A 27,573-nucleotide genomic window follows, 5' to 3' on the forward strand; every position below is an offset into this window, starting at 1 on the left:
CTGTAAATAGATCAAGGTCTGATTTTTGATCTCTAGGCGTGTCCTTCAGTCAGGTCCGATGGGGTACCATGCTCTGACCCCAGAGTCTGTCCTTTGTACTCCCTCAGGGGCTCTCTGCTCTGCTCCCATGCTTTCTTTTTTATACCTTGAACTGTGCCTACAAGTCCTATTTCAACGACAATGACCAGTATACAAGTAAGAAGAAAAACATGAGCCATACCTCATCAACCTAGAGTTGAGGGAAAGAAGCTAGAGTCAAAAGACGACATTTGTGTCAGCCCTCTCCTACACAGCGCAAGCACAAACAAGTCAACCCCGGCAAACTCAGAAGGAGGGGTTAGCTGGAGGGGCTCTCTCAGGTGTAGGTGATGTATGTTTCTTCATTTAGGTGCTGATTATGTGTGCATGTTTGTTTGGTAAAAGTTCATCAAGCTGCATCTTTATATACATACTTGTATCAGCGTGTGGGGTTCTCCAGAAAAAAACAGAAGATAGAAGATAGATAATAGAGGATAGATGATAGATAGATAGACAGACAGAGAGATATAGATCGATAGAGATAGATCCCATATCAAGGGAAAAAAGATATTTCAATGGTTAGGCTCTTGACTGTCACCTGAACGCTCAACAGTATAAATCCACTAGTAGCTCTGCAGGAGACAGACGAACAGAACGTGCCTGTAAAGGGCCCAGCCCAGGAAGCCCTAAGGGACGATTCGATTCTGTCCCACTGGAGTTTCTAGGAGTCACGATCAACTCTGTGGGGATGAATGATTGGCTCTGAGTATTCCACTCTTTAATTCAGCTCAATCAACTTGCTTCTCAAATCTTTAACCCATTCTTGCTGCAACGCATTATCATACAACTTTGCCGTGCTTCCCTGTCGCCTACACAATATTTTGGTGGACCATTTTATGCAGCTCAGTGTAGTACCTGGAATCTCAGTAATCTAATTCTGAATGCCCTTACTAATCCTCAACTAGGAGTCAGCACGTATCCCTCAAAGAGTCCATGTTGGATCATCCATCAGTATGCCACGCTTAGCATGTGGCACTGAGGTTAACGACTTATTGAGATAGTACTACAATAATTCATTGTGTTTAGTCTTTTGCTTTAATAAATGATTTAAACACCAATGGATTTTCTGAAATACCTCATTAGCATCATTACAAATTACAAGACACACAGGGAAATACTTTTCAATTAAATGATAAAACCTCACGCTATTTAAACAACCCATTCTTAGAAAGCACAAAAAAATATGCAAATAAAAAATTAATTCTATGCAAATTACTAAATATTTAATAAGAATATTTGAAGGAGTATCATCATGTTGGGATTTTAATCACAGTTATAACATGTTATAATATTAAGTTTTCACACTTGACCTAGTTTAAAATAGCATCTTCATCAAATATAGATTATACAAAATATGTCAAGCATTTTCAAGGTACAATGTTGCATTTTCTTTGGATTTACAAGGAAGTGTTTTACTTTGTAGATAATCACAAAATAAGGTTCTTAAAGTGAAATTAGAATAAAAAGAAATTAGGGACAAGTATATGCCAGAATACAGCAATAAGAATATCTCCTATCTCTAAAAATCAATATTCTTCTACAGATATTCTTATTTTTTTTAATATTGAAACATACTAAGCAATTCTTTTTTTTAAGAGCCAGATGATAAGTAGTGATTTTGCTGTCTCTTGACATTAATGAAAAATGTATTTCTTTCCTTTACCATTAGACTTTGCATAAAACATTGGCCTACCAATCTTCAGTGCTAGAAATATTTGCATTTTTAAAGCCTCTTTTTGCTATCCATGGACAAACAATTTCTCAAAGTAACAACAGCTGGGTTCGCCTGCAGACATTTCGTATTTTAATAGCATGAAATAGTATTTAGAGTAACTGGAAAACAAAATATTAGGCTTGACATTTGTTTTGGAGACTACTCACCACTCCTGGCTTACAGTTGTAATAGCGATGCTTGGAAGCGTGGTCAGCGGTAGCGTGGTTGGCCTGGAAATGCCATCTCCCTCAGGAGTCCTTGCTCTCTCAGTCTGTCTCTGGGATAGTGGTGGTAACTGTAAATTCCCTGAGCAACACCTCCTACCTCTCCAGAGGTCGATCCCAAGTGTGTTACTGGAAGAACTGTAGGATTTACTCAAACTGCCTTCGAAATAATCCTTCACATTCTAGAGACGTCACAGGAGAAGAAAAAAGAAGAGAAAGAAAATGAAACGTAAAGGTTTAGAATGATGCACCATAGGGTAAAATAAGAAACGATGTGACCATGCTGTCACTCATAAAGTCCTGATTCACTGTCTCACAACTGGAATCTAACATTGACGTCAAAAGCTTCAGAAAAGCCACAAGAGGAAGCTCATTCTCAACTTTTAGAATAAATTTGTCAGTGGCCTATTCTTGGCCATCGTTATGCACAGTCAATGCATTTATCACTTACAGCATATGGGATAGAAGGCTTTCTACTTTCTGTCTTCCTCTTTCTCTCAGGGTTTCTCTCCCGATCATTTTGTGCTTTTTCCTTCATTTCTCACACTCTCATTAAAAAATCTGCTAAAATGAAATCCTCTAATTAAAAATATTTTTTGGACACCAATGATATCATTCTTCAACAAGGGAACGAATTTCAATGGCTAAAAAATGAAGTTCTTTAAGCAGTGTGTTTTTAAACTACAAATAATCTCTAAGGACAGCAGGATGTGGGTAATTAGGGACGACTGACTGCTCTGTTTCCCTGTGTTTTGTTTTTGTCAAGTTAAGTAGGAGTTCAGAAAAAAGAAAAGTATACTTCAAGTTTTATTTATTTAATTTTTTTTTTACTTTATCAAGTTTTAAACTGCAATGTTCAATTACATGCCTCAGCAAGGTCATGAACAAAATATCTTTGACACGATAAGCACTGTCTTATACCCTTGGCTAAGAGTTACTCATCTTTGCATCTATCTTGGCAACAATTGTTCCTGGTACTCTTGGTAGTGGGAGTGACAAATGGACCTGTGCCTGACATAGTCACACCAGCACAAAAATAAGAAGAAAATACTATAGCACTGCGAGTGCTATAGTAAAATAAGTAAAAATAAGAAGAAAACACTATAGCGCAGTGAGTGCTATAGTAAAATAAGTAAAAATAAGAAGAAACACTATAGCGCTGCGAGTGCTATAGTAAAATAAGTAAAAATAAGAAGAAAACACTATAGCGCTGCGAGTGCTATAGTAAAATAAGTAAAAATAAGAAGAAAACACTATAGCGCTGCGAATGCTATAGTAAAATAAGTAAAAATAAGAAGAAAATACTATAGCACTGCTAATGGCCACTATGCCACTCGGGCTCCTTGGGATTTACTGTTAAACACACTTCAAGCCCCTGACCATCCAGTCTGTTCTGCCTCATGGGAAACCTCGGTTCGCTTGCTGAGACTGTGAGTCTTTGTAGGAAAGACAGTCTCAGCTTTCCCCACTGGCTAGCAGAAGGTAGATGTAAATCAAAACCACCATGAAATACTACCTTACCTCTATTAGAATGACAATGATACAGAGAAATCAAGAAAGGCTGGCGGGTTTGTGAAGAAAACAGAACCTTCATCCCCTGCTAGTGGAACTGTAAAATGCTAGAGCCACCTGTCGGAATCAGTTTGGGAGTCTCTCCAAAGGCAAACAAAGAACTGTCAGATGACCGATTCACAGGTCTCTACTCAGAAGAAGTGACAACAGGGATATCAACCGAGATGTACACCCCAGGGCGCCATGCTGTACTCCTCACAATAGTCAGAAAGTGGAAATGAGTAAAAAGCCCACTAACAAATAGTAGGATCAACCAAGCACGGTGTATGCACTGTATGGTATACACACAGTGGAGTCCTATTCAGCAACAAGATACATTAAGTCTTGCTGCATGCCTTGAAAACATGATCTCCTTTGGAAGGGTGGTTTCAAACTGTTGACTTGTGCTTAAAAGCCCAGTACATACCCACTACACCACCAGGGTTCCTTTACAACTAGTAGATAAATTAAATGGACTCTTTTTTGGTACTTGCTATTTGAAAAATAATAATACCGCAACAAAATATCTCCCCCACTGATTTGCCAGTATGCTTGAAATTACAGGTACGAAGTCACTCTTTGAGTTAAAGAGATTTGTTTTAGCAAACCTCAGTTAAAATGAAATGCATTGTCATGAAAGAACATAATGGAATAGCTTTTTGGAATTTAATTTAAATACTGAAAATATTGAAATTGTTTTCTATATACTCATTAACCCATGCAGAGCTATTCATAATAATATCCAGTTCTCACCCATGAGTTGAAGTGCTACTCCCCCTCAAATTAATAACCTCAAAAGCACAAGCTGTCTGTCAATTCTTAATTACTTGCAGTGAATTTATTATTGATTGATTTTCTTTAAGGTTTTATTTTCACCAGCATGATGCTGTCTGAATGCACATCTCATCAGTTTAAAGAGATTCCAAGAAAGGACTTTCAGTTGAAAATGAAAATTTTTTTAAATTCATAATAATGCTACTCAAAACATGCCTATGTTTATAAAAATCTCTGAGGAAACAGAATGGTTTGACATTGTCAACATGTTCTTAGATTAAGGCATTGTTTAAAGATTAATATTCTTTCCACTGTAACTCCAAGTTTATCACAAAGGAAAAGTTAGTGAAAGAGTGGATGCAGCACTATGGCGTTGGTACTGAGAACTTAGAATGTATGACTGAGGGGAAGTGAGGGCAAAAGGGATGACGACATGTACAGGTGTTGATAAGAGAGCATTGATCATGTTTCCCAACACTCAATAGTAGAAATAATAGAAATGGCCCCAGCCTAGATCGCACACCTCCGAACTTGTGGTTCTCGGGAGTTCCTGCAGCCCTTCTGAGGAACAAAAGAAAGCTGAGAATTCAGTCTAACCATACTGGTTTGCTATGGCATGGGGCTATACGGTCCACAGGGACCAGCGTAAAGCTAAGGACTGAAAATGAACAGAAATATCACAAATTTAAGATAAAGGAAGGCAGAACGGGAAGAGACGGCCAAACTTTTAGGGAGCATATCCTAAGAGTAATTCTCCTCTGTTATATGTGCTGTTAGCTGTTGCGGAGGAGGCTCCTCATTCATGGTCACCCCATGACCAATGGAAGCAAGTCTCCCCCGTCCTGTGCCATTATCGTTTTCAAGTCAGGTCATTGTCACCCATAAGGTTTTCGTTGGCTGAGTTTTGGAAGGAGGCACCTAAGACTGTCTTCTTAGTCCGGATGGTCCACTGGAACCTGCTCACTATCATATCAGCATACAAGACAGTGCGCAGCAACACCGCATGAGGTACCAATATTGGCCAGAAATCAAACCCCGATCTCCTGCATAGAAGGTGAGAGTTCTACTACGGAACCAACAATGGCCCTGCTCTCGTTTGAGCAACAGCTGAACTAATGGCAGAGAACAAAAGTAAAAACCTGGAAAAATGAGTGATTCCTCAAGTATAGGATGGTGAGAGCTGGTGGAAAAGAGGAGTAGAAGGCTCCAATATGCCACTTGACTAAAAAAGAATGAGAACTGGGAGGAGTCCTGGAAAAAATTAGCATTTATCCAAAAGACACTATTTAACATTAATTGACAAGTTCAAGTCTTCTACTAATATCGCTACCCCCACCACTCCTCCCTCCATTTGTGAAATGGGAACTTAGTAACTAGACTAGCTCTATTTAGACATCAGGAAAAGACCATACTTCTTTCCCCTTCTTTTCTTCTTTCCTCCCTTCCTTTTGCTTATCGAATTCGTAGTATATTGTTTGAAGCTTAACTATAAATGCAAGATTTGAACAAATCAAAGATGATGGTAATTGGCCAATTGAAAATAACAACGCACTACCATCAGATTGATTATGATTTATACCAACCCTATAAAAGAGATCATTAAGTTCAGCCAATCTTGATCCTGAGCTACGAGGATGGTGAGTTTAAAGGCTTTCTCAATGATCTAGAGCAGAGCTCTTCAAACCTGATGTACAGGCTCAGTCAGCTTCGGCTGGCATGACAATGCATTCTGACCTGTAGGCTGAGGAAGGCCTAGATTTCTCCACTTTCAATAAACACCAGCTGTGCTATTGCTGTTGGGCCGAGGAGCACACTGGAGCAGCGAAGCCCTAGAGCAGCTATATATCGCAAACTTCTTAGGAGTAGTTTCCAAAGGCCCGTCTCAAGAAGGGACTCTCAAAGATGGGCTGTAAGTGGGAGAAAGCTTGGAAGAGAGGCATCGCAGAGGAGTGCGAATGCACCAGCCGAAACAGCCCTCATCCAAGATACAGTTATTCCTGCCACCTACCTGGCAGTGATGATGGATCCAGGCTGTGGCAAAGTACAGGTCTTGGAAACACAGTCACGGAGCAGTGGTGTTAAACCACCTTGCTGTTTGGATAGAATTACGGGTGACAACAACACACAAAGGAGAAACTAGGTGGAATATGGCAACTCGGACTTTCGCAACTTACATCATCAGCCGCCACTGTCATCACACTCCTGCTTTTCTTCATTATAGAGATGGGAAATATCCCTCGTCAAATGTGTTTTAATACCTATAGAAGGGGAAAAAGACAAAAAAAACACCTCTGTATCCTTAGTTAAAAGTCAATACATGCATTATTTATACTCTAAACCTAACATTTTAAACATATACAATATACACATATAAGTAACTATCACAATATACCCAGCCTGTCAATCAACGCAGAAAAAAGAGGCTCATAAAATAGATCTAAAAAATCAATGCCAACCTATTTGACATTGAAGTCAAAGTGTAATAATTCAGCTCCCAAATAATAAGTGATCAAAGAATATAAAAGTAACGTGCATTTGTGTAGGGCTGTATTGGTTACAAATCACTTTCATCTACGTTATTTCATTTGATCCCATAAATATCTGCAGGGTTATTTTTATATTTTCCATATTTTTTTCCTAATGAGAAACTGAAGGTCCATGAAATTATTTAGCCAAGGTTATATAGCTAAAACCTGCAAAATTCAGAATTTAAGGAATGTGTTCCCTTAAAGATACTGTCTTTTAAAAAAGAAAAGGGAAAATAAAAGCAATACCAAAAAATAAAATATATATTTTTCTAAAAGTTCCTAGGGGAAAAAGCCATCATAATCTTTTCATTCCATTTTTAAAAAAATCAAAAACCTTTTTGAAGCCTTCATGTACAAACATGGGATGAAATTAAATGTCTTTGACCTCTACTTGACCATGAATCTCAATCTCTCATAAGTATAGGAAATTCAGCAAATGCTTACCACAGAGAAACTTAGCAACCATAAGTTTTTAAGGAGTTAGAGACCCCTGCTTTAAATTACATGACCAAGCCATTTGGAGGTCAAAAAATCAGCACTTTGTGGCACGTCTTACATAGATCATTTAGAAGTCACACCAGAACCAATGAACTTCAATAACACTCTCAAATATAAAGGCCCATCATAGTTCTACATGCCCCAGAGAAAACTCATTGCTGCTAAATGAAAGCTCAGGTTTTTAAAACAGAACTGAATTTAAAATTCAGTCAGACAAGGTCTACAAGAAATATGAATAACTCTGTGTTGGCAGCATTTAACTGGAAAGAATATTGCAATTTCACAAGATCTCGGGAGGGAAAGTGCCCGGTATCACTGCTGAGTCTCAAGAAGCTTCTGTGTATTTTCTTATTATGAACATTTAAGCTCCTGTTACATGAGTGATTTCAAGTCTGTTTTATTAACATGAAGATATATATAGATAAGAGCTAGATGGAATTGTAGCTATGTGACTAGAAATACTAAGTAGTGGCATTGTTAATGTCGCCCAGGAAACCAGGGCTGAATTTCTAACACATAATTTGACTACACTATGCAAGAGTTAAGGAACTCTAGTGTTGCCGTGGGCAAAGCACTTGGTTGCTGACCCAAAAATGGTCAGTGGTTGGAACCCAGCAATCCCACCTCCAGAGAAGGATGTGACAGGCTATTCATGTAAAGAGTTACAGTCTTAGGAACGTTATGGAGTAGCTCTACTTTGTCCTCTCTTAATTGCGCAACACTTTCAAGTTCGTTCAGACTCATAGAAACCTTATGAACAGCAGAGCAAAATAGCATTATCCTGTCAGTTGTTAGGGTTGCAGCCCTTATTACAGCCACTTTGTCGATCCATCTCGTTGACAGTTGTCCTCTTTCTAGCTGACCCCCTTTTCACAAGTGTGAGGCCCTTTTCCAGGACTAGCTTCCCCTGAAAACATGTCCAAAGTACACGTAGTCAAGTCAGGCCATCCTCACTGCACAGGAGCATGCAGTCTGCATCCTTCCAAAGCAGATTTGCTGGTTGTCTACTAGTCCCTATTCCTTTCAATATGGTTCTCCAATGCCCCTAATTTAAATGGGTCGTCTGACTGTGCCCTTCGGTATTCATTGTCTAAGTCCCACATCATGAGACAAATGGAAATGCACGGCTTCAAGCGCACCTGTCCTCAAAGTGATACCCAGGCTCTTCAAAAACCCCTTCCGGAGGTCTTGTGAAACAGATTTAGCCAACACAGTATGCCATGCATTCTGTCTGCTGCTTCCATGAGCACTGATTGTGGATCCAAGCAAACTGAAAATCTTGACAACTTCAAGATTTTCTCTGTTTATCATAATGTTGTCTATTTGTCCAGTAGTAAGGATTTTTATTTCTTTGCAATGAGTTGTAATCCATGCTGAAGGCTGCAATCCTTGATCTTCATCTGCCAGTGTTTCAAGTCCTGCTTGCTCTGCAAGCAAGGCTGTGTCATCTGCATAGCCAATGTTGTTAATGAGCCTCCCTCCAATCCTGATGCCTATTTCTCCTTCATATAGTCCAGCTTCTCATACCAGCTGCTCAGCATTCAGATCTAATAAATATGGTGAAATAATATAATACCGATGCACACCTTTCCTGATTTTAAACCATGCAGGATTCCCTGTTCTGTTCACACAACTAACTACCTTTTGAGCCCTGTACAAGTTTTGCATGAGCACAATTAAGTGTTGTGGATTTCCCATTCTTCTCAAGGCTATCTGTAGTCTGCTATGATCTGCACAGCTGAATGCCTTTGCAGAGTCAACAACCAAATACACATCTTTTTGATGTTTTCTATTTTGAGCCAAGATCCATTAATGTCAGCAATGATATCCCTTGTACAATGACCTCCTCTGAATACGGCTTAAACTTCTGGAAGCTCTCTGTCAATGTACTGCTGAAATCATCTTTAATGATCTTCAGAGACATTTTAATTGCCTGTGACATTGATATTATGCAATAAATTCTACATTCTGTTGGATTGCTTTTATGTGGAATATGCACAAGTATGACTCTGTCCTACATTGCCGTTGTGCCACTGAGTCAGTTCCAACCCGCGGCGACCCCATGCACAACAGAATGAAACACTGCCCGCCCCTGTACCATCCTCACAGCGATTCCTACGCCCGAGCCCACTGTTGCAGCCACGGTGTCCATCCAGCTCACGGCGGTCTTCTTCCACTTTACCAACCCTGTCCTCTCCAGGGACTGGTCTCTCCTGACAATACATCCGAAATATGTAAGGCAAAGTCTTGCCATCCTTGCCTCTAAGGAGCACCCTGGCCTTACTTCCTCCAAGAGATTGGTTTGTCACTTTAGCAGCCCACGGTGCTTTTGATCGAGTTCCAATACATGTGAACTGACTGAAAGGGAGGAGGACTTGGCCGTGAAACTGAAAAGTAGCTGAGTGTGAGGAAAAGGAGAACCTTCCCCTTTTTCCATGAGGAGAACCCCTCAGGCCTTTCAGGTATTTAATTCAATGTGTCTAGGAAAATAATTGCTACAGCAAAAACTAAACATTATTATCCTTACTGTTCTAATGTTCACCAAATAGAAGTAGGCAGAATTTTAGAGCTTTTTAAAAATCTAACCCTTTTTTGGGAATACACTAATGTTTTCCATTATACACACTGTTAATTGAATCCATTATTGAAGACAAAAAAGAAATGTCCCTTCTGTCTCCTAGGGATACCAAACAAAGTACTGTATACTGGATGGCTTACAATAGCAGACATGAATTGTTTTATGGTTCTGGGGATTCAGTGGATGAAATTATGGTGTTGAGAGAACTAGCTCTCTGAAGGTTCATGGACAAGATCGTTCCTTATTTCAATTTAACTTACAGTGGTGTATGACAATCTTGATTTAGCTCCTCTCTCTGTGTCCTTCTCATTTTCCCTTTGGGTCTCTCTGTCTCTTCTTTTTTTAATAAAATTGCTAGTTACTTGTATAAAGCCTACCCAAAATGAGTATGACTTCATTCATTTACCCTAAGAACTGACATGTTCAAAGGCCCTATTTTCAAATAAGGTCACATAGACAAGTTCCATGGCTTGACACTTCAAAATATCATTTTAGGAATCCCAATTCAACTTATAACACCTCCTAAACCTTTTCTAAAATTGTATGCTAATCCCTTCCTTAACAACAACCAGAGGTTTATACAAAGGGTATAAATCATTTTAAAACATGGTTTATACCAGAAATTTTTTTCACAGCTAAATATTTAATTTTTTTTTACAAAACAACCTTAGCACCTTCAAAGTACTCTCCATTACACTTAATACATTTTAATGTTTGTAAGATCTGTGATTCCATCCTGGGAAACATTTTTCAAACATCTGTTTGGATGGCTGATAGCACCTCCCTCATTTTTCCTTCACCTCTTCTAGGTCTCAAATCGCGGTCCTTTCATGTCCCTCTTCATTAACGGTCCTTTCATGTCCCTCTTCATTAATGGTCCTTTCATGTCCCTCTTCATTAACGGGGACAAAAACAAGTTGCACAGAGTGAGGGCAGGTGAGCAGATGCATTGTCCGTGGTGGTAAAACCAGGCCATCTCCCATGCCCATCTGCCACAAATCAGGCCTTTTTTGTTGCACACTGTTATGCAATCTTTTCAAAACCTCTGAAAAGAAAGCATGAGTCTGACCTGGTGGAATGAACTCAAAATATACTGAGTTGACATTTTCACCTGTTTGGGAAACTGATGGATGTTCAGAATGAGGTTTGTCATCAATCAACATTTCACCTCTTTTGAAATGAGAAAACCACTCGTACACTTGAGGTTTTCCCACAGGGTTGTCCTTGTAAGCGCTATTCAACATCATGACAGTTTCTGCAGCATTTTTCCCGAGTAGGAAACAAAATTTCACAGCTATACACTGTTCTATTAAATCAGCCATCACATAAAATGAGGTTTGGGTGAAACTACTTTCACACAAAAAAATTCACTGAGGCCAGAGAGAACCTCCCCAGGTGACGCCACAAGGTGCACTGACTCAGAGAATTACTTGATGCTCGCAGAGTGGGGGCAAATGTGTAGCATGAAAGCTCCACTCTACCCAGTGCAATTATGGTTTTGGGGGGAGTACCCCCTCATATATATGTGGCATTATTATTATCATTACACTTTTAAAAAAGAATTCAATACTTTTATAAATATTGTTGAGTGCCTACATGTATATAATTCATTGTTGTCTTTTCTTGCAAGCTAGATTTAAATGCCTTGAAGCCTTAACTTGCATTGTGCTTCATTGGGATTTCATTTTCATCTTGAACAAGTCTGAGAAAGTGTGGAGTTTTCATTTAATCCTTCATTTTTGCTGAGGAAACTTGATCATTGCTGGTGGTCTCAGCTTCTCGCCTCTTGATTCCTCCTCTACACAATGACACTCTGGTGGCATAGTCATCCCTTCTTCCCTCAGCCCTAATTGTCACTTCTTACAATTACTAATCTTTGGGTAATCTGGTTTGCTGTTTTTCAATTTCTTCATCCAGCACTTGTCTAAAGGATTTCTTGTAGGAAACCCCTTGTATGTTTGCTGACTGGAATGCAAGTAATAGAGAAACTAACCTTCCTTTACTTGAAGGAATCCCTTACCTGTAGGACTCATTATTCATCTTCAGCAGCTAAAAAATTCACTTCGCTAACACCTTTTCTTATTAGTTCCCTTTTACAGCCAAAATAATTTATATGATAAAGACATTTCCAGAGAGATGATTGCTAGCAAAACCTGTCTAGCTACCTCTTGAGTCAGCCTAATGATGCACACAAAGGTAAGTCACAAAGTATTGCTACTAGGGTTCCTCTTCATGTATGCATAGGTTTATTCCAAACAAAGCATGTGTTAGGTCAGGTTGACTAGAAAAACAAATTCAGTGATACTCATATGTATAAGGGGAGCTTTATATCAAGAAGTAATTATGCATCAATAAAACATCCCAGCCCAGTCCAAGTCAAGTCCATAACTCCAGTACTAGTCTGTAAATCACTCTTCAGCTACACAAAGCTACATGCAATGATGCAGAGTGCAGGAACACCGCCGGATGGTAGGTGCAAAGTCTGTGGATCCAATGGTAGTGGAAGCACCTCTGGGGCTCACCTAGGTCTCAGCATGGCTAGACTCCATTCCTACCCTTTTATATCTTCAAGTTGGCATGAAATTATGTTTGAATTTGTTTAATTTGTTTAAGCAACATGTGCGTCTGCAATTAGTGGATGGCTGCAGACAAGTTCTCTCAACAATAGACTTGACTTGGTCTCATTAGGTTGCCTTTGAAAAAAGTGAAATCCAAACAATGACTTTCAAGGAGGTTTTCTGGGACATTTCAAATCAAGGCAGAGAGGTCAGCTCAGAAAGTTATAATGCCTGCTTTTGGAGATTCCCAAGGATAAACTGGATGGATTTTCTCAAAGCACAAAGGACAATTATGGGCTTGTATTAGGAAGAAGTTTTCAGAAAATTTCAAACTTCATTGGTAAGAGACAGCTCAGGAAAATGGTGTCAAAAGATTTTCACCCCATAACCACAATGCACTTGGTTACTCATTGAGGACAGCAAGGGCTTCCCCCAAGAATTTCACTGACGTATCTCACCGCCTCCAACCTACAGCCCTGATCTTGCCCCTCCTGACTTCTTTTTGTTCCCAAAACGCAGAGAACTGAAAATATCACTATGCGAGTTCTTCAAGGAAGTCCCAATGCCACTTTCATGTGCTGTAAACCAAAGAAGCTAGAGTTCTTTGGGGAAGGGAACTATCAAAACAGCATCTTCAGAAGTGTATAGACCTAGATGTTGGATATTTTAAGAAACAACAGCTTCACACTTTGACATTTTTGTTTATTAAAGAGTTCTATGGTTTTGTAACAATGCTATTTTACTCACTCTCATACAGATATCTCTTCAAAGATTTGGGATATTTATTGACTAAGTGGTCCTAGTGGCTCAGAGATTAAAGCACTGGACTGCTAGCCAAAATATTGATGGCTTGAGCCCACAGCTGCTCTGCAGGAGAAAGATATAATAATCAACTTCGATAAAGACATACAGTCTTGGAAACTCTATAGAACAGCTCTGCACTATGATTCTCTGGGGTTAGTATGAGTGAGATTTGACTTGGCTTCTTAGGGTTCTGTTTGGGGGTACAGTCATCATTTCTAGACTAACAAGCTAAGTCTTACTCATCATCATGTCGGGTGCTAAAATGTCCACTTATGAAATAATGATAATGTATTGAGGCACAGGGATTTATGTCTGTTTTTAATATACTTCTCTGAAGGAATAAAAATTGCAACAGTATGTCAGTGTTCTAATTCTTTGGAAATGTTAACTGAATCACAAATTACAAATAGCTAACAATCTCTGCACTCTGTCAGTGAGTCTTAGCTTTTTCAAATAGTAAGCCTAAAGTCTAGTTCAAAGATCGAAGTTTGGGACTAAATTCTAAAATAACATGAATTGGGAAAATGAATTCAAAAATGGAAGAGCCTGAATCACCATCCTACTCCAGTCCTCACATGTGCCGAATCAGAGCTGCCTGTCTTGTTCTGGGATTTGTTTCCTGCAATTGTCACATAAAAGCACTAGAATATAATTATCCATAAACTTTATGGCTTCACTGAAATTCCAGGAAAACTAGTTGGGGAAAAAATTCTCTAAGCTCAACAAATGGCTACACACATCCAGAATTTGATACATAAAATATGCAATTACTCCCTTGAGTTTGCATCTACTGCCTCAGAACACTCTCAGAAACTCACAATGACTGCATGCAAGTGCAGTTAGTTTAGTGTATGAATGTGGGGAAATAACAGAGAAAACTATACCGTTCAAGAAACCAAAACTTTGGCAGGAGAAGTAAATAATGGAGAGTCATTGAATTTGAGATAAATCTGTAGGTAAGAAAAACAAGTTCCTAAGTAAAACTACTTAAGACTATAAGCATCCAACAATGAGATCTAAGAACTTATTAGAGAGAATATTCATTTGTTTAATTGGGTAACAAGCATCAGGAACATTCAAGATTTTAAAAAATTAAGTGTTAAAAATTAATATCAACTGAAACCATTAGCTTACCCTGAGATAATGACATCTTTGAATAGCCATCTAACTGCAATGCGGCGACACTAAATGTTACTCTGAGTGAAACGTGTCTCCTGAACAGTCATTTAAATCCAGCCTTTATTACAAAACACATGTCCTGTAAAATATTAGTAGAATTCCAACTGATTGTTGACAAGGAAGGAAGAATGAATTCTTAGTATATAATTTGTTTGCTAATTTCCAACAATAACACAGCAAAGTGAGTATGACAAATTATTCCCCTATTTCTCCTTGTCTGATGGTACCACAGTGACTAACTACTAATTGAAAGGATGGCAGTGTGAACCCATCAGCATCTTTCTGGTGGCAAGATGTGGCAGTCTGCTTCTGTCACTACTTACACCCTTGGACACCTGTAGGGAAGTCCAACTGTGTCCCATAGGGTCACTGTGACTGGAATTGACTCAAAGGCAAAGGAATTGGCTTGGTTTTTAATAGGCTTATTAGTGAGTTTTACTCCAGTAAGCACTATCTAAATGGGAAAGTTTAAAGAGGTGAATTGTTTGTTCTACGTTAAAAATTTCTGCACACCACAATTATCTTTCGTTAAAAAATGCCATTTGGCAGCATATAACCTGCTTCCTTTTTCAGCCATTTTTGGATCCACTTTAAACAAAGGAGAGAGAAAAAGGAAGACCGGAATCCAATGGCATCAACCCATGAACTTAAATTTGACATTCTAAGTTCTGTCAGCGGCAAAAGGCTTACATCACCCAGTTCCCGCTGAGCAAAGTCAAGATGTAATTAGAGAAGATCTAGGAAGGAATAGGGACTGTGTACTATCTCCTGAAAAAAATACATAGAAAGCTCTACAAACAGATAGAAAGGACCAGCATGGTCAAAGCACATTCAAATACCTTAACAAGTAAGTCTGAGCACCTCCTCATGGGCCAAAAGATCTTCTAATTACCCTCAAACTTCAAAACCCAAAGCTCACTGCCATCCAGTCAATCCCAGCTCACAGCAACCCCATAGGACAGAGTAAAAGTGCTCCTGTGGGTTTCTGAACAGAAAAAAAAAAGTCATTTTGAACCACTGACCTTGAGTTTGCAACCCAGTGTATAAGACACTAGGGCTCCTCAAGCCTCTTTAGTGACTTTAATAAGTCTATACTTTCTCCAGCATCCTTTCTCTCATTTACTATTATCAATTTTGAAAAAAGTATAAAAAATGAAATCACAACCATAATTCAAACTCCCCATTTTCACCCTTTTTAGTATTCACCACTTCTTTTCTTCTTGACCACTTCTTCATTTAATTTTTGTTCCAAATCCACTATGATCAAAAGATTGGAATATGACAGTGTTCTGGACCTTAAAATGCTCATCTAGTCTGAGGAGAGAAGAACCACGATGACTACATAATGGACCCACATCAATCCCGTGCACATGCAAACAGCTTGTGGAAACGGCACGATGATGTTGAAAAGTCATGGATAGCATACTCATAAATATACTCCGTCTATCTTGCAACATTTTCAGAAGTGAACTTCAGCCTCATTCACACTACTTCTGAAACTTTTACTGCTAATCATGTTGTCTAATAAAGGTACAAGCCATGCTTAAAAAGCTGTGGATCAAGATTGATAGTAATTGTAAAATAAGAAATACAAACTAGGCATTAGTTGTACTAAGTTGATGATGATATCCCTATTGCTTAGAGAAATAGATGGAAACTGTAGACATCCTGAAGCCCATGTACATACCCATATTATCAATCAGAAGTGCTATCAATTGGAAGGAATCTTTATTAAGTTCCAACACCATGGATTCTCAAAAAGAAAAAGAAAACTCCATAAGGCATCCATATAACAATCATACTTTCTGGCCTCACCTGTAAGTGGAAGCTACTAACTATAGAGGTTCACCACCTTCAAGACTTTGGAGAGAAAAGACAGGGTGACCAGATACAGAATGGGATTCTTGAGTTGATACCGTCAGGATGACTCAATCAGGCCAAGTCTACAGAAGCCTGTGAGTAATTAGCTTCTGCGTGGAGGACAATAACCCCAGAAACTATCTGTAACTGGTTCACAAGGCGGGGATTTTTTTTTTTTTTTTGTACTGAAAATATGTTGAGTATTTTATTTTATTTTATTTTTTTAACATTTTATTAGGGGCTCATACAACTGTTATCCCAATCCATACACACATCAATTGTGTAAAACGCATTTGTACATCGTTTCTCAAAACATTTTCTCTCCATTTAAACCCCCGACATTAGGTCCTCATTTTTCCCCTCCCTCCCCGCTCCCCACTCCCGCATGAGCCCTTGATTGTTTATAAATGGGTATTTTGTCATATCTTGCCCTGTCCGACGTCTCCCTTCATCCACTTTTCGGTTGTCTGTCCCCCAGGGAGGAGGTCACACACAGTTCCATGTAATCGGTTCCCTCTTTCCTACCCATTCTCCCTTTACCCTCCCTGTTTTGCCACTCACACTACTGGTCCACAAGGCGGGGATTTTATGCCAGCAGAATATTGATGATGAAGCTGGAGACATTAAAGATGATGGTGCGGATGACATCCCTTCAGAAATCACAGAAACACATCAGCCGTCATCTCTGAGATGCACGATCGAAGCAGGTGCAGTTCAATGATAGTATGAGGGATCAGCTGGAGAGGCTCTGGGAGTTGAACGATGATGATAATGATTATTGAAGAAACTAAAATGGCCCATTTTAAGATGAAAATGCAATTTTGTCAGCTGACTAGTATTTGTTTATTTTGAAAACACTAACATTGAAATTATGCTTCAGTTTAAGTACTATAAAAATAATAAAATATAAATATCTTGTTCTGGTAGCTTTAGTCCTAGATCATTTCTTCCCGATATTTAGGGATTCATGTACTTCTACTCCATGGTTCCAACCAGGCACCCCATTCCCATCACAAGCCCCTTCACTTCAGCATGGGTTGCACTTGGTTTAGGATATTTTTCCTGCCTTACATGAAATTTCTATAAGGTCAGTTTTATCTGGTAACATTAAATCCACTGGACAGAAAATATTTAAATTGAAGTCAGTAACATGTTAAAAATTAGTTGTGCAGCATGCTTATCAAAATGACAGGGGATAAGTTGGTTTGAAAAAACATATAAAGTGCATCACTTGTATAAAAATAAGGGATGTATCCTGTGGTGCTTAAATGTGTCCTGACCATGAGGCACACTCTCGGTGCAATGTGATCAGTGTCTGACAGACAGACACAATAAGTCCCTTCATAACCAGTGGAGTGTAGACTATCTCTCTGGACACAAAGTTATCAAGGAAAGCTTTATAGCTGAGGTACTAGTCATTTTACAAGCCTCTAATCCCCTTCCTCTCTCCTCTCCAGAGTGATAATTTTTCATTGTAAAATCCTTTATATTGTTGTTGCTAGGTGCCATCGTGTTAATTTCTAGTCACAGCGTGGTGAAGTGACCGAGCAGATCTGCCCTGTAGGAGGTTATGGGAGAAGATCACCAAGTCTTGTGTTCCGAGGAGCCTCTGGGTGGGTTGAAACCCCAGCCAGTCGGAGCTCCTCATCTTTATTTTTGTCCCTTTATCTTCTTCAGTGACTCCATGGGTAGCTTACATGTGGGATAATTCAAAACATCAATATGGCTTACAAGTTCCTACAAAATCTCATTCCGACTGGCACTCTCTGCTTTGGTCTCCACATTACTCCCTTTATCTCATATTTACTCAGACTGAACTTGGAGCTTCCCCATCAGGCCTTCATGCCTCAGGACTTCATTCTACACTGTCAAACTGGACCGGCTGGTCAACCAGGAGTTCAGTGTCCAGTTGACACACTCTTCCTCCTGAAAGCCTTCACAGACTTCCTCCACTTGCTACCAGGCCTCTCACCTATCACCACTTACACATTTGTTTGGCTGAATGTAAGTTTTACAACTTTTATTAGCTCACAGTGAGTATATTCATATAAATTCTGTGCCAAGCAACAGACATTTGATGAATAGATAGTGGAATGGATAAATGATATCTCTTCCTGGATATTCTAACAGTATGATCATGCAAAGGCAGAATATGTTAGAGGGTGCAACAAATAGAATTAGAATGGGTGACCATTACAAATATCAATTCACAAAGAATTCATCTGGACAGAATATATATTGTTTGTCTTGTGTCATAAATACTATAACTTTGTGGCAAGCATTATTCTATAGTCCCTAAATGTATCATCTGATAATATTTTCTCAACTACCATCAGCTTCCTTTACAGCTGAGACTTCGACATCACAGAGAGGGAAAGCAACGTAGCTACATCCACTCAGGTAGGAAAGGGCAAAGGCGGAAGTCACACCCAGGCACTGGCAATATGGCTACCGAGCTCAGGCCATTCACCTGTAGTTGCCATTGCCTAGTGTGACTGCCTAATGGAAGTAGCAAATATGAATTATTCATGAAAGATCATGCAGGAAATGGGAATCGGTCACAGCCAAAAATTTTTTTTTAAGTGAGATTTCAGAACAAGAAAGGAACCATATTTTTTAATGGTAAAACAAAAAGAGATAGATAAGGACATATGGAGTCTATGAAAAGCCCTCTTTACATAATCTGATGTAAATTTATATTAAAATACAAACTTACATTTTGTGTAGAAAAATGTGCATCTAAAACATAGCTAAAAAGGCATTTTCATTTGCATCTGTCTTCTCTTAGGCTTGAGCAAGAATTCATGAGTATTTTGTCTTCTAAATTAGGTCTTTGCTTCACTGTCTAAGGTTTTTTAAGTCCATACAGACGGGTATTGAAATTAATTCACACATGCTAAGTCCTTGGGTTTTAAAAAAATTAGCTGCCACCACAATGCTGCCTAATTAGGTTTCATGGAGCACATGGGAGATAAAAAGAACTTGGGCCAAACACTCCTTGTTAGGCTCAAAGATCCCAGACAATCATAATCAATTTTAAAATTTCCTCTTCTTGAGAAAACTGAGATAACAAAGGGCAACCGCTGAATATTCTTTTAAGCAAACAAGCACACAAAATCTCTGAGGGCTTCTCTCTCAGAAATATATATATTACTGCATGCAAACTTCCTGCAGGAATGATAACACAAAAACGTGACGAATCCATGCCTTACCTCCAATGAACCCCTGGCATGGCATCGACTGCTTTAACTGAACAGACTGCATAGGAACTACTCTGAGGCTGATTACTGCTCTGCTTGGCAGCAGACCCTAAATTCTTGTCATAACAATCTGTTCCAGCTTTAGTAAAAGGTCAGGGAATCCAGCCCCATATGGCTATACAAAAATAAACAAAAGAACTGATCCTAAAAGCAGAAGGTAAAGTGCTGAGTTAATACCAACATTCTATGAACTGCAGTACTATTTTCATAGAGTATGAGGGAACATAGGTAACCCTTTGGGACTGGTCTAAGTAGGTTTGCCACCTGGAACTACCATTTCCTTGGTCACTTTAAAAAATGCAAAATTGGCCTGGCCTTAGGAACTTAGCAAGCACTTCTGAGACTGGTATGGAGGGGATGAGATTACAGACTGCGCTGGTGTTAGAGGGCAAAGAAGTTCAAGAGTCACCGATGTCAGTTGTTACTGGCTTTACATATTGGAGCCAGGAGTAAAATGTACACGCTGGAGTTCTGGGTACAATTTCACTTGACAAGAGTGCTGACATTTAGAAAGGAATGCTCCGAGACCACTGCATGATGCCCGTAACATCCTCCATGCAGACTCAGAGTGACCCTACTGTACAGGGGAGGACTGCCCGGGAGGATCCGAGATCAACTGTTTAAGGGATTAGAAAGTCCAGCCTTTCTCCCATGGAGCCTCAGTTGATTTTGAACTGCGGATCCTGAGGATCAAAGTCCAACACATAACCAATACATCACCAGGGCTCCTTTGAAATATCTTAGATGAGTGCATTTCAACCTCTGTCTGTTCAAGTTTATGGTTCTAACTTTCTCCATAGATAGTCCTTTCGTATTAGAAATGAAAGATGGAGCCCAGTAAAACTGGACTAGTCATTCGCCTGTTTTGTGGCATAGTTAGAAGAACACTCTAGCAATCTGACGCTGGGTCCATAGCTTGTTCTACTTCAGTGCCGATGTCACCTTTAAATGAAAGGGAGTTTTGTTTTGCTTCATTTTAGTGGGTGACAACCAAAAGGTTGGCAGTTCTAACACACCAGTCAGTCAGTGAGAGAAAGATACAGCAGTGTGCATCCACATAAATTCACAGCCTTGGGAACTCAAATGAGGAGTTCTACTCTATCCTATAGGGTCACTATGAGTCACAATTGATCCAATATCAGTGAGTGGAGGTGGAAGTCGTGTACTAGAATGGCACTGAGGATACATAGATGAAAAGGCAGGACTCCCGCTGTCAAAAATTGTATACATTTGCTTATGCACCCGCTTTATCTTCAGGGATCGTGTCAGGAACGTGAGCATCTCACAGTACCAGATTATTAGAACAAAGTGTTCTTGTGTTGACAGAGTACTTAAGTAGAGGCTCAATGCCTATCTGCTTCCTTAACACTAAGCAGGTACACAGCAGATTTGTGAAGAAAGCTGATGGTGCCTGGCTATCAAAAGATATATCACCTGGGGTCTTAAAGGCTTGAAGGTAAACAAGCAGCCATCTAGCTCAGAAGCAACAAAGCCCACATGGAAGAAGGACACCAGCCTGTGTGACCACGAGCTCTTGAAGGGATCAGGTATCAAGCATCAAAGACCCAGAGCAAAAAATCATAATGTGAATTGGGGGTGGGGGGAGTTCAGAGTGGAGGCCCAAAGTCAATCTGTAAACAATTGGATATCTTCTTATATAAGGGCCATGGGAAGAAGACTGACCAGTCGGGGTGCAGTATAGCACTGATGGAACATACAGCTTTCCTCTGGTTCTTTAATGTTTCCTCCCCCCACCCCCCACCCCCACCACTATCATGACCCTAATTCTACCTTACAAATTTGGCCAGACCAGAGATGTACATGGATACAGATAAGAGCTGGAAACACAGGGAAAATAGGACAGATACGCTCCTCGGGGCCAATATTGAGAGTAGTCATACCAGGAGGGGAAGGGGAGGTGCGGGGGAACAAGGGGGAACTGATCACAATGACCTACCTATAACCCCCTCCCAGGAGGAAGGACAACAGACAAGGGGGTAAAGGGAGCCATCAGACAGTGCAAGACATGAAAAAATAATAATAATTTATAAATTATCAAGGGTTCATGAGAGAGGGAGGGAGAAGGAGGGAGGGAGGGGGGGGAATGAGGACCTGATACCAAAGGCTCAAGTAGAAAGAAAATGCTTGGAAAACAATGATGGCAACATATGTACAAATGTGCTTGAGACAATGGGTATATGTATGGATTGTGATAAGAGTTGTACTAGCCTCCAATAAAATGATTAAAAAAGAAAAAAAGAATTGTATACCACCCAGTAATGGATGAGAGTTGTACAGGGCAAATGATATAACTAACTATATCATGATGTACTCGTTTTCATCTTAATGAAAAACTAACTCAGTCGGACTAGGAGGACTGGAAAAGATTTCTCAGAGGGTAAACCTGAAATATGCTCATATAGATTAAGGAGAATTTCATCAGGAAGTAGTGGAAGAGAGCAAAACAAGAATGCCTCTCACTGACCTTTAATTACCAGTGACGTAGGCCTAACTGGTGTCTACAACAGGTTTAATGCGTCACATGACACTTCTAACCATTTCCTCTGGTGATCAGCAGCTTGTTGTATGAGGAGGCGTCAAAAGATCCACAGAAAAACGAAAGGAAAAGATGGTGAAATTTTTCCATGAACTATTTGAAGTTCCCTAATTTATATTTCGCATGTGGTTGTGATAATGCATAATCAGTATTAAAGTGTTTAAATTGTGCGTGCTTTTAAGAAGATAGGGGCAGCAATATTTCTGAGACTAATGATAAACATTTGCAGTTTCTCCACTGTAATCTATTTTTCCAGAAGAAAGATGCAAGCTGAAACGGAAAGCTCACCGAAAGGGAACTCAGGAGACTGGCTTGGACTTTCAACTCGGCCACACACGGTGATAGTTTAGGCAACTCCCTAGAGCACTCAGCTTGCGTCTTGTGTTTTACTTTATAAAAACAGAAACAAGTCCTCCTACCTCACAAGGTCATTGTGAGAACCACCTAAAATAGCCATGTGCCCACCAGCATCTTGCATATAGTAGCCCCTCACTATATGATTTGCTGAAATTACAATCCCATCAAAATGTTTTCAGTTCAAGTGGCACCTGTGCACCTCACAAGGATGACCTATTCCGTTCTCAAGTCATTGCCTTTAAAATGCAAATGAGCTCACATGGCCTTTGTCACTGTGGGAGGAAGATGTGCAGTCTGCTTCCCTGAAGATTTGCTGCCCAATATGCACTGGCATCAACTCAAGGGCAGCGGGTTGGGTTTGAGTTTTCATTTATATAATTCAGCCTCAGCATTGTTTATGCCCGTGTTCTCTTATCATCAAGGAAATGCACAACTGCTGTCTCTGGACAGGCAGTCTCCAGAATCTGAAAAGGTCAATTATTCAAACTCTAGGACAACCATCCCAAAAGGACCAGCCATGAAGTGGAGATAGACTGTCTGAAATAGCATCCATCTTAAATCCTTTAGGCTTTAGTTTACTAATAGATGGTTGTAGGAAATAACAAATATTGGCCAATTACTTAATCATAAATGTAACATAGCACATCCTTTTTATTAATGTATAAGAAATAATACCTATTCCTTTATTTTTCATAAAACTAAATTAACATTTAGCTCATACACAAAAATATTTTAGCCTTATGTCTGCTTTACACATTGTAATTTTAAGTGGTCAATGCCCTAATGACTATCAATCCCATTAAAATGTGTAGTATTTTTTTTAAATCATATAATGTAATTGGAATAGATATTAGTTTCTTACCAAAAAACAACAGACTTTTAATATAGAACACAAAAGTTACACAAAATCTTTCCATTCATTTTTTGCATACTTACTTTGAGGAAATTATTATTATGGACTCTTAACAGGAAACAAACCAATCATCTCAAAGCTGAATATAATTAAATATTCATGCAAGTATTTAAAGCAAATAAACATCATGTGTCTTCAAGGGGACCGGCTCTGCTCATAACAGAAGGCATCCAATTTGCCAGCCATAGACCTCACCAGTGAGAGTAATGCAATGTTGAGTGGGCAGAACAATGGGCAGTATGTATTATGTGATGTGGTCACAGAAGCCCTGGGGCACAATGGTTAAACACTATCTGCTAACCTCATAGTTGCCATTTAGAACCTACCCAGGGACTCCACAGCAGGAAGACCTGGTAATCAGGTACCCTGACCATTACAGCCACGAAAACTCGGAGCGACAGTTCTAAATCATACGGGGTCTTTATACGTGGGATCACTAAGCACAACTCAAGGAAAATAGCAACAGAGAGGCCACATATTGGAACAACAGATTAACAGTGAACAGGAGTATGACAGGAAAATTTGTACCAGAGCAATGAGACGCCATACAATGAAAACAAAGGGAAGCATAATCTAATTGGAATGAGCATCACAGAGATGTACACAGCTCGTGAATTACCTACAGTCTGTGTGGCTCTACATCACTAAGTGGCACAGGTGATTTGTGATGGGCTTCTAACCTAAAACTTGTTAGTTCGAATCCACCTCGCAAGACCATAGGCGAAAGGCCAGGTGATCATCACCTGTAAAGATTGCAGGTAAGAAGATCCTATGAAGGAGCACATCTAGTCTCTAACACATGGCTGGGGTCGTCACCAATCAACATCAATTTTATGCAAAAGGGTTATCTGTTTGGTTTTGTATGGCTTTGTGTGACTCTTTAGAATCTGTAGAAAGGGAAGCACATAGCATAAATTTAGGAAGCTGTGTAAAACATTCATATTTTCATATAACACTAAGGGTTTTTCTTTTCCATATGTAATGTGGCAAGGGGCTGTTTTTGAGCAGTTGTTAACAGATAATCAAAATTGTCAGGTCTGCAGTCTAGAAGATACATTCTGTGCAGTGAGAAAGTAATTCAAGGAAGTAGATTCTTGAAATGAGGCTAGAGATAAACCCTAAAAGAATTATCAAGAAGATAGGAAGAAATAGGAGACAAGATTAGGAGATGCCAAATATGTAAGATGTTTTAAGGAAGAAAAAAAACATGGTTTATGGCATAGAAAACTAAATTAGGATAAAAACTAAACAAATCATACAAAGAAAATAGGCGGTTATTGGCAACATTTGATAAGGAACGTCTCCAGTAATGATAGGCATGGAAGCCTGATTTGAAGGGGCTGCAAAATGCGATCACAATCTTGAAAGGTCCTAAGCACTGAAACGATTAGCACATGTAGGCTGAATCCCAGTGGGATTCAGAATAACAATACTGCGGAGTCCCGTTAAGTCAGCTGAGATGAAATAAAATACACACCTATTCATGCATACACCAAATCCTGTGTCAGAGAGAATTTCCTCTCTACCTACAGCGAAGTTCTGACTCCACCATCACACGAAGCTCCGGAAAAAAACAGTTGGCTATGAAAAGCTAACTGATGTAAAGCATAAAGGTGAGTAAGCAGCACAAAGAAAAGATCATGGATAAACACAAAGGAATTACAAGAAACTAAGGTCAAAGAAATAGAAGACAAACAATAGATATGTGACAAGGAAATTACTGTCTGGTTGCTGTTGCTGTTAGCTGCCCTCGAGGCTATCCCTACTCATAATGACTATACAGAACGGAACTAAGCTGCCTGCTACTGCTTCATCCTCACAATTATTCCTGGGCTTGAGCTCAGTGTTGCAGCCATGTGTCCATCCATCTTACCCAGGGCCTGCCTCCAAGCATGATGTCCTTCTCCAAAAACCGATCTCTCCTGATAACATGTCCAAATTATGGGAATTGAAGTCTCACCAGTCTCACTTTCCAGAAACCTTCTGGACACATTTCTTTCAAGGGAGATTTGTTAGTTCTTTTGGCCATTCATGGGACTTTCAATAGTCTTAACCAGCATCATAATGCGAATGCACCAATTTCTCTTCAGTCTTGCTTATTCAATACCCAACTTTTATATCATCGCTCAAACTTCAATAGTCGGCTAAGTGGCTTTAAAAATAAAAGGAGGAAAGGTAAAATTGAAATGGATTTGGAGTCTTTAGTGACAAGTTCATCTCAAGAAATAAACAAAAAAGAATTATTTGCCTTACTCTGTCAGGTAGCTATCTGTGTTAGTCTGGGTACTTTAGAGAAACAAATCCACAGAAACTCATGTATAAGAGAGAGGTTTATATAAAGGTTAAGTGAGCATCAAGAAAACATTCCAACCCAGTGCTGCCCAAGCCCACAAGTCCAACATTAACCCATATGTCCAACACCAATCCACAAAGTCCTCCTCCACCTCACAAAACACATGCAATGATGCCAACTGCAGGAGGAAAGCTGAGTCAGTGAATGTATAAGCATCTCAGCGCTGGCAGGGTCTCCACATGGCTGCTCCAGCACCCAGGGCTGCATCGGGATAGGTCCATGTGGCTTCTCCTCAGGGATGTCTTGCAGGAAGTGAGCCTTGCAAGCTGAAGCAGGAAACTAGCTAAGGCAGCTGCACTCTGGTCTGACATGACCATCACAAATTAAGAGACCCAGAACTCGAAAGGCGAGGTTCACCGAGCCATTTATCCCTCTGCCCTTCAATTAATCCCACGTGTGTTTATCGGCCAGGTTGGCACAATAAACTAACTCATCATCTTTCTCTATTTTCTCCTAAAAATTGAATATATTTCAAGTTGAACTTTATACATGATCTAGACTAATTTTCCCATATGTATGTCAAAACTTTCCCCAAACTAATTATTGAAAATACTATCTTTTCCTCTATGAATTATGTATGCATTTCAGTGTTTAAAAATACTCAGGACTGTTTCTAGACACCATTATTTTTCAGTCATCTTTAAAACTCTCCAAACCACATCCACTGCCTTTGAGTCTTTTCCAACTCTTAGTGACTCTATATGGCAGGGTAGAACTGCCTCTGTGGGTTCCTGGGACTATCTCTGTTAGGTCGTAGAAAGCCTTGTCTTTCTCCCATGGAGTGCATACTGCTGATCTTGCACTTGGCAGCCCACAAATAGCCACGCCACCCCCAGGGCACCTTTGTCTTGCAATCACACTCTCTTGAAATCAGACTAATTCTTCCAACTGTAGTTTTATTTCTCAAAATTGCTTAGCTACTAAAGTTATTTGCATTTCAATATTAGTTTAGAAAATATATTTTAAAAATTTACTTTGAAAAGTCTACTACAGTTTAATGTTTATGCAGAAATTATAGAACAATATCATTAATATAAAAATTTAGCTAATGATAATTTTTTAAATGGTTGCAACAGTACATCAACAAGGAGCTGCCAGATATTCAAGTTTGAGTCAGAGAAGTACACGGAATAGGAGGTATCATTATTGATCTGCAATGAAAGAAGAAAAAACCAGAATATGTTTACTTTTATTTAATTGACTCTTCAGAAGTGTTTGACCCTATGGCTCAAATAAACTAAAGATAATTTTGTGAAAAATAGGGATTCCAGAACACAGGGAGAAGTGAAATGCGGTAGCTTCATAACTAGATGAATTGGTACAGTAGCGGTCAAAAAAAATACCCAAGCATAATGTAGATTGTGTAAATGATGCAGGACAAGGAAGCACTTCATTCTACTGCATACAAGGTATTGATGAGTTGTAACGGGCTCAACAATATCTAACAACAATTACCTGTACTCTTTTTTAATTTTTTGTTATAAGATCATTTTATTGGGGGCTCTTACAGCTCTGATAACAATCAAGCATATTTATTCATAGTATCAAGCATATTTATATATATGTTGCCATCATCATTTTCTAAATATTTACTTTCTAGTTGAGCCCTTGGTATCAGTTCCTCTTTTTCCCCTCCTCCTCCCACCTTCCCACCCTCGTGAACCCTTGATGAATAAGAAGTTATTATTATTTTCTGTCCTGGATTCTGTGTGTCAAGAGCTCTTATCTGTACCAGTGTACATGCTCTGGTCTAGCCGGATTTGCAAGGTAGAACTGGGGTCATGGTA

The 27,573-nt window shown here is 39.4% G+C and overlaps 1 protein-coding gene across 1 annotated transcript in view; it reads right to left on the minus strand.

The window, feature by feature from the left end:
• The window catches only part of PDE4B (phosphodiesterase 4B), a 710,248-nt gene that overhangs the window by 584,123 nt on the left and 98,552 nt on the right, over positions 1 to 27,573 (minus strand). Inside the window, exons 2-3 of the mRNA XM_004699361.2 lie at positions 6,516 to 6,599; positions 1,960 to 2,198 (exon numbers count right to left, since the gene is read on the minus strand). Of these exons, the coding sequence (XP_004699418.1) occupies positions 1,960 to 2,198; positions 6,516 to 6,557 (281 nt within the window). The 5' untranslated portion in view covers positions 6,558 to 6,599. The remainder of the gene's footprint in view (positions 1 to 1,959; positions 2,199 to 6,515; positions 6,600 to 27,573) is intronic.

This window comes from Echinops telfairi, unplaced genomic scaffold (genome assembly GCF_000313985.2).
Source record: "Echinops telfairi isolate 266 unplaced genomic scaffold, ASM31398v2 ScPeMD7_443;HRSCAF=831, whole genome shotgun sequence".
Classification (NCBI taxonomy): domain Eukaryota; kingdom Metazoa; phylum Chordata; class Mammalia; order Afrosoricida; family Tenrecidae; genus Echinops; species Echinops telfairi.